This window comes from Numida meleagris, chromosome 3 (genome assembly GCF_002078875.1).
Source record: "Numida meleagris isolate 19003 breed g44 Domestic line chromosome 3, NumMel1.0, whole genome shotgun sequence".
NCBI lineage: Eukaryota > Metazoa > Chordata > Aves > Galliformes > Numididae > Numida > Numida meleagris.
Genome location: NC_034411.1, coordinates 52,459,997 through 52,476,070, shown reverse-complemented (window position 1 = coordinate 52,476,070; position 16,074 = coordinate 52,459,997). Strand labels below are relative to the sequence as shown.

General features: G+C 36.3%; 1 protein-coding gene across 8 annotated transcripts in view; it reads left to right on the top strand.

Annotated features, from left to right (window-relative positions):
• Positions 1-16,074, top strand: part of ADGRG6 (adhesion G protein-coupled receptor G6) — a 111,519-nt gene that overhangs the window by 48,969 nt on the left and 46,476 nt on the right. For 5 of the 8 annotated variants that reach the window (XM_021391563.1, XM_021391564.1, XM_021391565.1 and 2 more), the window contains 4 exons: positions 697-1,317; positions 6,076-6,144; positions 9,232-9,315; positions 10,724-16,055. In XM_021391563.1, the coding sequence (XP_021247238.1) occupies positions 697-1,317; positions 6,076-6,144; positions 9,232-9,315; positions 10,724-13,740 (3,791 nt within the window). In that variant the 3' untranslated portion in view covers positions 13,741-16,055. Of the gene's footprint in view, positions 1-696; positions 1,318-6,075; positions 6,145-9,231; positions 9,316-10,723; positions 16,056-16,074 lie in introns of those variants that run through there. The other 3 variants (XM_021391569.1, XM_021391566.1, XM_021391570.1) reach the window with 3 other exon arrangements.

Here is a 16,074-nt window from a genome sequence, read left to right as displayed (position 1 = left end):
CCCATGCCCTTACTACAATGCATTGCTTTGGAGGAGGACTGGCCATTTCTAGATACTTGAGCAAAATCTGGAACACAAATATTTACAACAGGTACACAGCTTGGATACAAATTGGGTACGTGATTACAATGTCCAACCCAAAAGTTGCTGAGGACAAAATGGGAAAATGCTTAATGTTTTTCAGAAACTCATCACCAGAATTCAGGAACAATGGGCTTCAGTTTGCCAAGAAATGTAATGGAATTTTTCTTCTACTGCAGTATTGATATTTAAAAGAAGTAAAACCTGAACTTTGTTGGTATAATGCAGTCATGCAGACAAATAATTAAAATAATAGAACTTCAAAAATCATACTGTGTTTTCCAAATAACTGTTTTTCTCTATTGCCTACTACATCTTTCCTTGATGAATAAATATTAATTTTTATCAAGTGAGTGTAAACTGGCAGGCAATATTTCCTAATATTGCTTTTGATGCAACTTTGGGAGTTAACTGTGCATGGTGCAGCATTCTCCACCCCTCTGAAAAGGAACTCAGCATGTTTTGGGATGAGCACTCTGCCAAGCCAAATTCCCCTCAGTGTGTGCTTTTGATATATTGCACTGATAAGAAATGCCGCTAAACTGCTGCCAGTCTGCCTTTATTTTTATATGAGAATACTTTCCAGTTAATTAATCTATCTGCTCCCTGTTCTAGTTGCCGTGTCTCTGCGGAATCAGAAGGTCATCATTCCCCAAGATCCCGACGTTGATGCTGTATCCATAGCAGAAACAGTCTTGGTTCCAGAGCTCAGCCAGTTCACACTATGCTTTGAAGCAACCAAGAGCAGCAATGATGACAATGATGACTGGCAGATCTTCTCCTACACTGATGCATCATCAAAAGAGTTCTTCAGCTTCGGGAAGACCACAAAGGGCCATTTTCTGTCCATTTCAGACACACAGTGCATACTTGACAATGCATTGCCTCAAAATGTGGAGTTATTCACGGGAACATTTGAACAGCTTTGTGTCATAGGGGATAGTTTCTCGGGCACTATAGGTGTATATGCCAAAAGTATCTATCATAATACGTACTGTCCAGATATGTTTGGCAAAGTTATCCCTGGAAATGGGAGGCTTGTGCTGGGCTCTAACAGCAATGAAGTGAGTTCTCTAAATGGGGACATTTACAACTTCCGCCTCTGGAATTTCACCATGAATGCTCAAACACTGGCCAACCTCAGCTGCGATGTGAAAGGAAACATTGTAGACTGGGAAAATGAATTCTGGAGTATTCCAACTTCAGCACTGAAAGCAGAAAACAATTTGAGTTGTGGTAAGTATGCCTTGCCAAATCTTTTTTGCTTATTCTCCCCACACACGCACTTCTGCATTGTTCTGAAAATATCCTAGCAAGAAAAAATGAAAGTTCCTCTGAAAGAAAAACAGGTAGGTCTTGTCTTTCTTCAACTTTAGTTCAACTCTGTACTCAGAGGCTGTGAAAGGCCATAAAGTTGATTCTGTATGAGAAAAGAAAAATCCCCTAAGTGTTTTGAGATGCTGCTTGAAATTATGTACAGATCAAAGTTCTTCCCCAGTGATTTGTTTACCGGCATTCTACTTATATGAAATGAGGATCACAGGAAAGTACCTGCAACCATCAGGTTTGACAACCACAGTCTCCAGAGAGAAAAGAAGTGTGTTAACTAACCATTAAGTAAATGTTTTTGTACTTACCCTTTGGTGCTTTCATTAGCTAGAAGAACCTGTTAGCATTGTGCTCTATGTGCAGAGAGGCAGTAAAAACAGTGGCAAAACTCTAATGCATACAAGACAGATAAGTACAAAAAAAAAAAAAAAAAAAAAAAAGAAGATTAAGTTAGAGGAGACAGATGGGAAGGAAGCATTTTAGATCAAAATCATTCATTCTTATCATTTTCATAATTTGTTGTCTGCCCTTCTTTAAACTGACAGTTACAGTCTTCCCGTAGATTACATCAGAAGACAAATTTTCATACTTAGTCCAACTTATTTTCATTCTCTAGCTCAAACACTTTATTCTTCTTAGTGCCTAGGTGTAATTTTTATGTATGTATATGTTATTACAGCTGGATGAGAATTTTCTCCAGGAACTTTTTTTCCAGGAAAAGAAAGAATAACTGAAACTCAACAATCCATTTGGAGCAGTATTTTATTTTTTTAAAAGAAGGAAACAAATTATTTGATTAGTGAATGCATCAGAGATATTTGGATACTTTTAAAATGCATAGGATAAAATTGGAGCCATGGCCAGCAGTAGCTTATATATGAACATATTATGCTATTGAAAACCTATTGCTATGGAACTCCTGTTCATGTTGTCTAGGACCCTCTATTGTAGCACACATACATTTGTTTTTTTTGTTTTTTTTTAAATCAAAGTCAAAAAATACAAATATTGGTTCTGAAGTATGTGATGTCTCTTTAATGTTGACCTCTCCACTTTAGAACCTATTAGTTTAAATGTAGTTTAAATAGCGTCAGAGTCTCCTAACAGAGCACCTGTCAGCATTTTAGGAATCCATAGCTTAAAACACTACCTGGCATAATTAAGACTTGCTAGTTTATGTATCTATTAGCTCATGAGGGATTAAGGTGGCCAGTATATTGCATCTTTCTTGCTTTAGCTTACTGAAACCAAATTACGAAGTAGATTGATTCACTGAGACAGCTTGCAGCATGCCTCTAAGTGCCTAGCAGAACAATGAAAAGGCAGTCTAAATATTGGTCATGGCTGATGAAGTTGTTCTGAACACAGAAATTGCTCTTCTGCCCATACAAACAGAAAGTAAAAATCTGAGAGAAAGTAATTTTCCCCCAAATCTTACTCTTATTAAACTGTTATCCATGAAAGCTACAACACTTTTACTAAACTGTATACCAGGATGTCTGTAAATACTGCAGTCTTATTTGATTTTGTCGGGTGTATGGATCTTGACCCTTTTTCTATTAAACACAGTCCTGTGACAGTAGCATTACTTCATAGCTGCGCTCACAGGTACAGTACACTTATTTTCATTCCACAACACAGCTTGATTTTTGGAGATGTCATTGTTCAGTGGATTCCTTAGAGCAGAATATTATTTTAGAAAATGTGCATGAGCTTTCTCACGTTTGCAAAAACATAGGCCTCATTTTCCATGTTTGTGTTTGCTTTGAGTGTATCTCTATATAGTAATTGTTACTTCCTGTAACTAAGCAGGGTGGAAATACTAACCAGTCTCTTTCAAGGATATTGAATTACCCACCATGATACAGGCTTCCCTAGAAAAAAAGTATGTCCTAAAAGAAAACACTGGGTGCAGTGCAGTTTCAGAAACTGTTACTAATCTCAGAGATGGAATTGTTAGCATTTTCTTCCCTTCGTCGTATTGAATAAAAGGCTTCATTGTAAAACCAGCCTTTAACAGGGGGGCTGATGCGTCAGTCTATCAGCCATGAATAAACCACTGACATTGGTGAGATTAACTGATTAGACTTCATTTAGCTGAAATGGAAGGATTTATGCAGAAAAGAATTTTCTCCAAGCACCAGTAATGCTTTTCCCAGGAGCTGCTCATAACAGAAAAAAAAAAAAAAGAAAAAAAAAAACCAACAGCCCTAACATTCAGTGATGATCTCAACATAATTGTGCCTGAACTGTGTTTAGATTTTTCAAGCGATATTATTTTCATCATTCTTCAGATAAGCTTTTACAAGTAGGCTTACGGAAGACAAAAACACCAACAAACTGTTCCCAATAATCTTTTCATAATTTTACCTTCTCCTAGCTTATTCCTTAGACTAATGTTTTCACAGCTGTGCAGTCATGGTGGGATGTTTCTGGAAGACTTGACGGAGTTCTGTTTTCATTGCTCTAACTTTGCAGGGCTTGCATTTAAAGGTATACATACACAGCCTGGGTAGCCAAACTAATTTTAAAATAAATGGTTTAGGTAGTGAGAGCACTGTAACAGCATCAGTGCAGAGTTCAGCGCAGAGAAACCCAGGAGTATTTAATCAACTTCTTGTAATGATTTTGGAGCCTGCAATGGCTACACTTAGAGCAGCATGTGACCTGTTCAGTTTAAGGCTAGCTTGGGTCTATGTCCACTTTTGCCTCCAATTTCTGTATTGTGTACTTTACTTAGGTCCTTCATTCCCAAATCTAAGTTCTTAATTTCATTGTCAAATTTAGCTTGGGGTGGGATCTGTCTGCCTTAGGCAGCTGAAGGATAGATGTTTAAGGCTGAGCTAAATACACTTAGTGCTGTTTTTGAATTATGGAGAGAGAAAGGCTGTTTTCAATGTCAGTTCAACTCACATTAGGGTAGATGTCTCAGTTAAGTCAGAAGTTTTATGCTGTAGGAGTGCCTGTTTCTCTCCACTGACTATAAGGAAAATCTAGCATGACAAGCAGGTATGCATGTTTGAGATTTACACATTAAAATTTGGTGAAATTTATCACACAAATTGTCTGTAATGCAGGGCTCTGTCTGCTGTTCACATTACTGGTCATGCTACTGCATTTATTAAGAGAGCTAATGCCAAGTATCTGTTTGTAGCCAGACCATTATACTTCTTTGGTGATTACTGAGGGAAAGTCTAGTCTGGCCAGAGTTCAGCCTGATTAAACATTTAAAAAGCTCATTTAATATATTGACTGAACGTATTCCACTTTAAAGGAATACAGTATTCTGCCTCAAGAGTTCTTTCAAGTCTGCAGATTTTCTGTCATCTTTCAAGTCATTTTTCCCTGGTACAGAACCAAGAGGAGGTTACTCACAGCAGGTTTTGGTGTTGACTGTTTAATATTAGAAAATATATGTTGGGAAAAAGTCTCATGCAGTATATAGTACATTCACTTAGGACATGCTTCTTGAAGTTGAAAGGAAATGTGTCAAGGAAAACAGTTTGTCTTAATACAATCTCTCAATCTATTAAAGAAGAAACCAACAACCCCTCCCCCCCCCCAAAAAAAGCACCCCCCAAAAAAAAAACTAAACAAACAAACAAACAAACAAAAAACCCTACACAAAACTACAGAAAACTTCATAGAGAATCACTTTTTAAATTCTTCCCATTTTCTATTGGCAATACATGTAATGATATCTGTGGCATGTCATGACTTCTGCACTGAGGCCCCACACTTCATCTGTTCTTCCATCACAGGAAATACTTTCTCAGCTATCTTTACAAGCTTGTGGGTGGTGGCTCTTTAATTTAATGGAAGGATACGGTGTTTCATGAGAGAACCTCTCTGAGTCAATATGATTCTGAAGTGGTAAAACGAAAGCCAAAAGGGCAACACTCCCAGTATGTTCAGATTATGCCATGCTGTATGGCTCCATTTTTTTCAGCATGATGTGCAGAAGCAGCTATATCTGCAACTGACCCACTGTAAAACATGAATTGTAATTAATGCGGTTTCACTAGCTCTTTTCCTGTAGCCATTCTTACATTCTCCATTTTTGTATCTAGATCTTCGGACTATGTGCATGTAGTGATTAATAATTCAGAAGAGATACAGACTTACAACATTATCTGCTTATAAATCATGCATACCAGAATATTAATCATGCCCACACCCTGTGCACAGTAACAAGTTTAATCACCTTTTATCTGGCTGGTGTCTGCCACGGGAATATTACTCAGAACTGTGTGGTGGGTAACCTGTGCTGCAAGAAAGAGGGTGGATGCGTCTCCAAGGCACATGTTTTGCTGCTTGTGAAGGTGCCATAAATTCTACAGACGTACTGACCCCTCTACATAGAGTTGTTTCAGAGTGCACACAGGCTGCATTCATTTAATGGGCTGTTATTTAACTACAGCTGGGGAGAGTATGAGAAAACTAGGGCAGGATATGTAAGTGACTGTGGCTTGCAAGTGAGTTCTATGGATCTCTCAGCAGCAAGAAAAGACAAAAAAAAAAAAAAAACATAGGTCTTATAGGCAAATAGCTTTACCGGTTTTGTCAGTGAAAAACTAGGGAGAGGACTTTGTTACTGCAAGACATAAGTTGATTTTATGCTCAGTAGACAAACCTGTCTAACTATTTGACTTTCTTTTTCTAAAGGCTCATACTTAATTCCTTCTTCTGCAATTGAACCAACAAGTTGTGCAAACCTAGGAAGCCTTTGTCAAGGTAAGAAGCTCAGGTCATTTTCACAGTTTCATCTTTGCTAAATCTTTATTTTCCTTGATTTGTTTTGTTTTATTCTGTTTCTTCTTCTTCTTTTTTAATTTATTTATTTCTAAAAGACTGAACTATGAGGAGAAATAGCAAGGAAAGGAATTCTTTAGTCACATCAAATGTGAGGGTGTCCTGTATACAATGTGTGGAGAAAATGTGATTACTCCCTTGATAAGTTTTCTAAATGGTCTCTATTATATCAAAACTGAATTAATTGACTGCTTTCTTTCTCTCTCCATCTCTTTTCCACCTGCATATTTTCACAATAAAATGTAAAACAGGATAAGAAATGTGTGCATCTTTAAATAAAAAAAAAAAAAGGTCATATATGAACAAAGCATCTTACTATGATTCAGATTTTTCCAGTAGGCTACTTTTAGGCTAAATACTTTAAGATTAGAAGGAAGAAAGTTAACCTCAGACTTGAAAATGCAGCAGCAAGTGTTAATAAAACACTTGTTACAACACTTAACGATGATTTAATAGTGTCAAAGTCACAACAAATAAAAATTGACTATGTCTCTTGAAATATCAGCTCACTTGAATGCAAGGAAGAGAAGAACCCTAAAAACATTCATGCTGTTCAAATTATTGCATATGCAGGTACTGTCAATTTCTCCACTTTAATTCTTTTCTCTAATGCTTAGAGGCTGAGGTTCAGTAAAAATGACCCACATGAACAAGATCAGCCCATTTCCACAATACATTCATGAACACAGGCCTGCAAGTGAGATTATATGTGAGATTTTAATCACAACAGAGGCTACCTCAAAAATAATGTCAAGCTATGTAATCTTTTTCAAGCTGAGTGTTGAAAGATAGAGACAGTAGAGAACGTACAAAAGGGGGAGGCGGGGAGCTCTTTCTATGCAAATAAATCAGATTTAATTTAAGGATGGAAAGGAAAATGCACTCCTCTTGGGAAGCCAGTAAGAGATCTGTGATAGTCTCCAGTGTACTTCTCCTGGATATTTCCAAGGTAGATTTGGCTCAGAGTCTTGCATCATATGGAGGTCTCCATAGGGAAAGTGAAATGCTGTGCCAGTTGTGCCCATAATCAGATTTCAAACAGCAATTTTCAAGCATCTGTCACACAAAGCACAATATGTTATAAAAACTGGTACCCAAATACCTTATGTAAATGTGACAGCATCATTTATTCAGTGTTACTCTTCTTCTATCAAAAAAGGTTGTACTGCCACTATATAAAGATGTTTATCTATTCTCTTGGAAGAACTCTAAAAGATTTCTTCTAACTAAAATGATATGACGTGAAAGGAGAGAGAATATCTTTCATTAGGTTGGCTAATTGGGCTGCAGAAATAGATACACTTTTGGACAAAAACATTATGTTTTCCTAAAAGCTTCACTTTTTTCTTCAGCTTTATTAACTTGCTAGGCAGAAGACTCTAATTCTAACAAAAGATGTTCCCTTCCTATCTTGCCTCCCTTACATTCTTAGACTTCAGCAAACTTAGTGAGTACTTTTCATCAGGGTAATACTGTTTCCTTCTCTGAAAAGTTTTTGGTCAAGTGTCACTGACATTCTGCATTTGCTACTTTGAAATTCATGCTGTGCCTTATCATCATCATTATCATCATCATCATTGTCCTAATAATGAAAAATCATGAAAACATGTCTGTGTATTTCTTTCAGCACTGCAGACTTATTTTATGCTGAAAGGCTACTTTGGATTCCTTTTTTGGTTTGTTTGTTTGTTCTGTGTTGTGCAATATCACCAGACTGTGTCACATATGGTCTGATGACAGAGCTGTTTTCTTCATTATGCTTAGCAAATATTTTCATTCATTGGAAGATACCTCTTCTAACAGTGTTGACTGGAAGACAAAATCACTAAGGAGCATTAAAACTTGTTTTTCAGGCAATATAGCCCTGCAGTTACATGGAAGAGCTTTTTTATATTATAGATTGTGACTTTATATGCTCACTTTCCCAGCTAGAATCCCTGTTTACTGTAGCCTTCCTTTTCTTTCCTCTAGTTTCTAGTTTCACTGAAACCAGAACATGAACCTACTCCCTCAGCTGAGACCGGAGTTTATGACTTTCAGACTCACAATGTTGACTAAAACAGCCTAACAAAAATCAGAAGTGCACTTTCTTAAAATATGATGCCTAAACTTTCCAAGTTGGTTCTTTCTCAAAATCTGCAAAAGATGTATATTACTGCGAGAGTATACTGCATGAATCTTCACACTGTGGAAAGAGTTTTCAGGGAAAGAAGAAATCTGTCAGTGAGAGAGGATTTACATTCCTGGGAGCTATTAGAAGAATTATTTTCCAAACTATTTGAAAATTTAGAGGTCTGATCTTTGAAGTGTTTTTTTCCTCTAGAGTGTGTACCCTCCCGATCTTCAGTGAGGGAAAATTTCAGTTTTGGCTCCTTACTCTGAATGTGAAAAGTGTTCTAGCTAGTTCTCCTGGGAAACATTTTCCAGTACTGTGTGGGATGACTCCTGTTAGTGTCAGTGGGAACAGTACAGCTAAGATCCTACACAAAGCTTTCAAAATATATACTCCAGTCAAATTATTTCAAGTCTGATTTAAATTCTCTTTGTTATATAGAGTTCAACTGAGTTAATTAGAAACTTACATGGGAGTTCTAGTTTCACATTTGTTCATCATCTTCAGTCCCTGAGTAGACATAACTACTGTTTTCACAAGTAAATATTCCAAGCTCACCATTGAGCTTGTAAGATCTGTTTTCTGGTCTTTGCACAGCTGTTTGGATCTGATGCTCTCATAAGAGGATTTAGAATTTGTGAAGGCAGTACAGGACTGATCTTGCAACCCTCCCACTGGCAAAACTCCCACTGAAGTCAGTGAAAGTGAAGACTGCAGGACTAGGATCTCAGTTCATGTCCATTCATCACTTTGTACAAAAGAGAAAGTGTTTAACATATATGGCATTATGTGTCAGTGGTTTCAATTTACATTGTCATGCATTGTTCCCGTTTTGTCTTACCTCATTAACATTCATATTTCATTCAAGTTCACCTCTTTCTCATCTTTATTACCAGCTACTGTAAATGCTACTACTCCTACACCACCCACTGTCACCACTAACATGCCTGATACTAATAGAACCGATAAGCCAAACAATGGTAAGAAATCCTGTGTTACATTTTTCCTTGTACTGTCTCTAGAGAAAATTTGTTGTATTTTAAGATATGTTTTTCATGGTGTAAAGTCAAGGGTCATGTCTCAGTTCTGATTTCATTTTCTCTGAAATAAATCAGGAGTAATTTCATTAGACTTGCCCTTGTAAGAATGGTGTGAGAACAGAACCAAACTCAGTGTTTATTTGTATCATGTTTACCCTGTTCCTTTGTACCACCCACTGAATTTACCCATGCAAAGAATAAGGGAAGGGAGAAGTATTTTTTAAAAGGAACTGTAAAGCATCATGCTTTTGAAATGCTTTAATGCTGCGGATAGTCATACATTGAGTGGCTTATGCTGCCAGGGTGGTAGTATGCTGGGACTCTCTATTCCTCACTGGTAACACAGGGGAGCCAAGTGGAATCATTTCTGTGGAGCAAAGCCACTTCCACTGAGTCAACAGGAATCTTTCCACTGACTTCAAGAAGAACTGGATCAGACTCTACTAGGGAAAATGTTGACAGTATCAGATATCATTTACTTTTCATTTAGAAAGATTAAGGGAAAAAATAAGATAGTAAGTGATTCTATTATTAGCACAGGAAAAAAGCAAGGATTTCTTTTGAGGTTTTATCAAATCGGTGACATCACTGTCTCCTAGAGACTGAACATCGTTTTCTGAGGAGATTCTAAAATTATTTTGCTAAAGGAAGTTGTTAAACCATTAATAAGAATACAGAAATAGTCTTCTGCAATTTTCATGTGAGGCTCATAGATCTTTTTACTAAAGATTTTGTGTGCTCCCCAGAAGTAAATCAGTATCTGGTCTTGGCTGGGGGGGAGGAAGTGCATTGTTTGTTGTTTTTTTTTTTCTTTTTTTTCCCCCAAATGTATTAGTTGTTACTGTAGGATTTAGCATTCTTGGAGTGTTTTTTCTCTTGGCAAATCACTCCTTGTATATTGGCAATGAGGCAGTATAATAGACACTGTGAAAGAATTTATCTGGATTCATTCTATTTGGATTTAGTAAGCAGTAGAAGTAAGAAGAAAATCTTGAAACTTACTTACAAACTGTGCTTTTTTTTTCATGAAGCCACTCACTTCATGTTCATCATGAACGTTCAACTTTGATTTTCCTAGCTAACAGAAGGAACTGAACACCCTGATAGTGTTAGTATGAATAAAAACTAGACAAGTTATCTGTTATTTGACTTCAAATCTACCAAGAGAAAACAGAAAAACTAAGAAAATTGGATCAAATTCATTTACAGTAGAAGCAAGATAAACTTTTACTCAGATAACTGGTATAATTTCTGAGTTGGTTTTTAGACCCAGAACAGACAGTCAAGAACAGAAAGCTAAGTTGTACTTACTTTCTTTAATCCACTAACTATGCGGCTTACTACACAGACTTGCAGGAAATCAGACTTCCTGCTACGATTATCTTCAGAATGAAGAGAAATTCACCTGAAACCTCCCATTCACAACCACAAAGGCAGCAAGAGTCTAGGATAGAAGGGGTCAAAACCATAGGAATTATCTCAACCCCAATTATTTGGCCAGTGAAACAAAGGCCTCCCCGTTTCAGTGAAAGCTCAGCAGATGAGAATCTGGAGAAAAAAAACACATACAGCTTATTTCATCCAACTGTGTCCATATCATCTGCCTCTGAGGAGACTAGCAACGGTACCTTGGCTGCTTTTACAGAAAATACTGTGATGAATCAGTTACCAAATGAAAATATTCTGAATGATTCTAGAGTTTCATCTGATGGCACTTCTGATGCAGCAGATGATGTTGCAGATCATTTTGTGAATGCAGCAGTTCCTCTTCTTCAAAACAGAAGTCTTACTGCAGAGGAAGCACGGGATCTGGCAGATGGGCTGCGTTACGCTGACTCTGAGTCAGCATTCCGTCTTCCCATTAGCAGAAGCACTGCTTATGAACGCAGAGAAGAAGCCCTGTGGATTTCATCCTCCAACAACGACACACCCAATTTCATGCATATAAATGATGTCTTGAAGCCTGACAGTTGGAATGAGACTGTATTTCATCATCATATCACCTCTGACATTAAAGAAGAGAAATATCATTCTCTTTCTAGCTTATCTATATCACCAATGAAAGAGAAGCTATTATTGCAAAAAAGTAGACTCGATTTGCTAGATTTTGCACTTCAAAATGTTTACCCAGAAATGATAGAAGGCAACACTAATAGGAAATATTTTTCCATGTTAGCAGAAAACAGTGAATTTCAATTTACATCTATGCACATTAAGGAGCATTACTTCGGAGACATTACAAAATTAATCTTTGTGGACACACCAGATGCAAACCCAACAACTTTTTTTAACATCAAGAAAAAAACTTATACAGAAATTATGCCTGACAGCCAACTGACAATTTCTGTGACAGAGAACAGCAGAGAACAACTAATGTCAGCACTTCCAGTAGGAACAAGCTGGACTAACTCAGCATTTATGCATGTTGTAGCAACGCTGCCTGTTTATCAGCAATCATTGATGGACGTGTCTTTGGAAAGTGACAGCACATTTATGTCTAATACTGATTACTGGTCTAATTATTTAAAACATTCAGCACATATTCAAAAGAAGCCAAGTGAGACCCTCAGAAAGGTGGTACTGGAAAACAACTTAGATGCATCCCATAGTAAAAGTGAAGAGTCAGGTTTTTCTATATTAGAGCCTGAGAATATTAACGGAGTTGACATCTCCTGGCAGCCAGATTACTTAGATTTTCCAACAAAATATTTAGATATTTCCCCTTCTTTGACATCAGGTTTCTGGACTGCTTCCTATCATTTGAAAGCGTTTTCTGGGGAGTCATCAAAAAATTGGTTAGCTTCATTCAGTAAATTGCTTTTTAACCCAACAGAAGGGTTGCCATCCATTAGCTCACCTGCTAAGACTGACAGTATCTCTGAGCAGACTTCTACAATTAGATCGTCAGATCACAGAGCTGAAGAAGTGAACTTCTCTAGCCATGCAGCAGCTTCAGAAAGACAAATCTTCAGTTTATTTAATCCAGGCTTTTCAAGGAGAATTTCAGAAAGCAATGACAAGACAAAATCACAGTTGCAGTCAACAATGAACTTCTCAAATCTAACCATATCTTCCAATGATGAGTTATATTTTGATTTTCTTTTCCCTTCTCTTGAAGCACCTTTGCATCGACACTCTGTACAGATAAGTCCCTTTGATAAGGCGGTTGCAAACTCTATGGAAAAATTAATGCTTTATCATAGTTTACATATGCAGGGTGGAACTGATGTAGAAAGTGGCAGAACCAATGTGACCATCCTAAACAATAGACAGCAGCTTGTTTCTGCCCTTACAACACATTCAGGAATCCAGCCTTCATGTTCAAAGGATAGCCAAACTGTTCGCTTGGTCAATACACTAGTTAATCATTTGGTAAACAGCACAAGAACACATGGACTTTTGCAGTTTGAAAGTGTTTTGGAGACTGATGCTGTAACAAATATTGTTGATAATGCAAGAAGTGAAGTTCAAATAGATGCAGGGCTTTTTATAAAAAATAATTATTCAATGAGTTCTGACTTATTTATAACTACATCGTCTTTGGAATTGAGGCAGCCTCTTCATTCTGACTCAAAATTCAGAGACACTGTACCTCCCAGCAGCTACTCCACACCTCCACTCCCCCTAAGTCTTCAAAACAACCTTGATACAATTTCTCCAAGCCTGACCCCTGGGTGGGATGTAGTGGAATTAAGCTTGCCAACAACAGAAAGAGCAAGAAGTCTTCTAACAGTCTTAGGTGGAAAAAACTCCATCAAAAATCAAGAGGACATTATTAAATACTCTCTAAGGGCAGTAGAACAAGAAATTATTGGTGATAATAAAGAAAAAAGGAATCCTGCTGTTCTGACATCAACTAACAGATCGAGGCTTTCAGATCAGGATTCAGGAGAGGTATACGAATCCTTCAGCAAGCACGGAAAAGGAATGTCTTCTCTGAATATTGTTAGCACTCATGTCTCAGATTTTGAAAATGCTGATTATGGATCCTTCTCTTCCCTTCTGGTATCATCAAGAACTGAAATAATTAATGATGTGATACATTTGCCATCTTCATACAGTGGAACTACTATTCAGCACAAAGAGACCATACTGAACCACTCTTTAATGACACCTGGAGCAGCAATCCATGACTCTTACATGCATTCCCAAATGCAAGTTTCTCCTGCAATGTACTATCAATCATCAGTTTTGTCACATGTTCATTCCTTAACTAATTTATCGTCTGGGACAAGCTATAATACCACCCTTTACCCACCACTGAATCAACTTACTAGCTCTCCCATAGTCCTTTTATCTTGTACCTTCACTGAGTTGGGCTCCCTGTGCCGACCAGAGGTCAACTACAGTATGTCAAGCTATTAAGTTAGATGTAGAAAAAAAAAAACAAATCATCTTATCTATTATTCAGTTGGTAGACTGAACATAGAAGTAGCTAAACTTCATTCTTTAGATATAGATTCATTTAACATATAAAAATATTTTAGAATAGTATTTTAATTGCAGTAGAAGGGAATTTGTAACATCTTGGTGATAGTAAATGTCATTAACATGTAATTTCTAATTTTTGTGTCCTTCTCTAAATCAACTCTCATGAGACTGTGAGAATAGTTTGAAAATAGAGATTGAATTGCTATGTATTTTATGCATTTTTATGCCACTTCATTATTTGAAATGTTATGAATGTCTTTCACTTACAATATTCATAAATTCTTAAGGTTTTTAATTTCCTAAAGAAAATATTTTACAGAAAAAACTAACAGAAATGAAACTTGTGGTATTTCATTGATGATTATATTGTTTGTAGCTGGGGTTGGGCGTGGGTGAACTGTTTTTCCAGCTTCTTTTTTCCTCTTTTTTTTTTCAAATTATCTTTGGCTACTTTTCATCAATTTTCTGCCCATAAAAATGTTTTTTTTTTTCATTTAGTATTTTGAGATGGGATTTCCACTGTTTAATTTGGAGTGAGAAATTATTTTTAATTTTCACTATCTGTGACTGCAGTCTCCTGAGAGTGTTTTAAAATGTAGATTAGTTCTTTGTTGTTTATTTTTTTCGCTTCATGCTTTTGTTCACCATCTGGTGGAGATCTTGAAGCTGTTGATTATTGTTTGTAGATACTAAGTTTGATTTTAAAAGTACTTTGCATATTCCTATATTAAGGTGATTTTGTCCACATATATAATTATTCAAATGAGATTATAATTATATATATGGGTATATGTGAATTTACAAGGATATACATATTGCACATTTTCTATGTATGTGTATCTACACAGCACATACAGGAGGTACATTTTATATATAAAATTAAATATATGTATATACAAAGATATATACATATAAATGGGATTCTGCCTTAATTTGAAGTGTTTTCAATTTGCTGAAGGTCTAAAATCAAGATTTATTTTTTTCTTTTTTTAGTTGAAACAATCACAGTACTAATAACAAGCATTTTCATAAGAAAGTACACACTAAAGTTGAATGTTTGTTGATTTAAGGGAGGGAAAAAAAGTCAACCAATCAAAAAGCAAGCAAATTCATATCACTTACCAAAGAAGGTAACTGGCAAACCATCTTCCTGTAAGACAGTGATTATTTACCACTTTATCTCAAGGGAATTTTCATATTTATCTCACTGAAAATATGATCAATTCCATTATGAAGAGAAAGAACAATACCCAAGGTAGCTCATGGATAGAATAGCAACAAATATGTACAATTAAACTGGAAAATAGTAAGATACTTCAGATAATTTTATTTTAAGCTCTTGTAAAATGATTATCTATGAAGCTGTAAAATTATGAGATTTTCTCCGTGTGTATAAAACTACAATAAAAGTTCTTTTTTTTATTATTATTTAGACATAGAAAAAGCATTTCCTTTCCAGACAAGAGATAGTAAGGGATTTCACTGTAATTGTCCTCAGGTCCTGGTCTGTCCTGTATAGTGACTCTGTAATAGTTGTGTAAGATTTCTCTAAAAACATGTGTCTGTGATCAAGAGCCACAACCTCATTTGGTAACAGCCCTAAATAGTAATAGTAAATAATGTCACATGGGCATACGCATGTGACTGAATTGATGTAGAAGTTCTCCTCCTCCCACATACATTCTGGGACATTTTCTCCATCAAAAGTGGATAGAATTTTTAGTAGCTTAATGATAATTTTTTTTACCATATGTAAAGTAAAAATGATATTTATTAGATTAGATTTTTGTGACAAAATGTTGTCTACCAGCTCCTGAGCTTAAAGAGAATTTATTTTTACCTGGTGTCAGTTTAAAACAACTTTAATGAATATGAGATTTCTCTAAGCCAAGTGTTGCACATTTTCAGGTTGAAAGATGGTTTGTTCAGCTGCCAGTTTTACAAAGCTGACATGAGTTCTACTGTCTGGCCATTACCAGACCTGAGAGCAAAAGATGTGCTGAGAAAATAAAAATTGGAGTGCTTCTCTCTCCTGATTCTGTTCCCAGTGATCTTGTGACCTTTAACTGATGAGCTTTGTCTGCTCTCATAATGTTTTTTGTCAAATTTGCAATGATTGTTTCTGGATTATAACAGTATGACTGAGCACAGGAATTTTCCATGTTACAAATTTCAGTAATTCTGTTTATTTTAGAATTCCTGATACTTCCATGATCTTGCTGCAATAAAGGCATATGCAGAATACTATTTATAGTTGTGTTAGTTCTG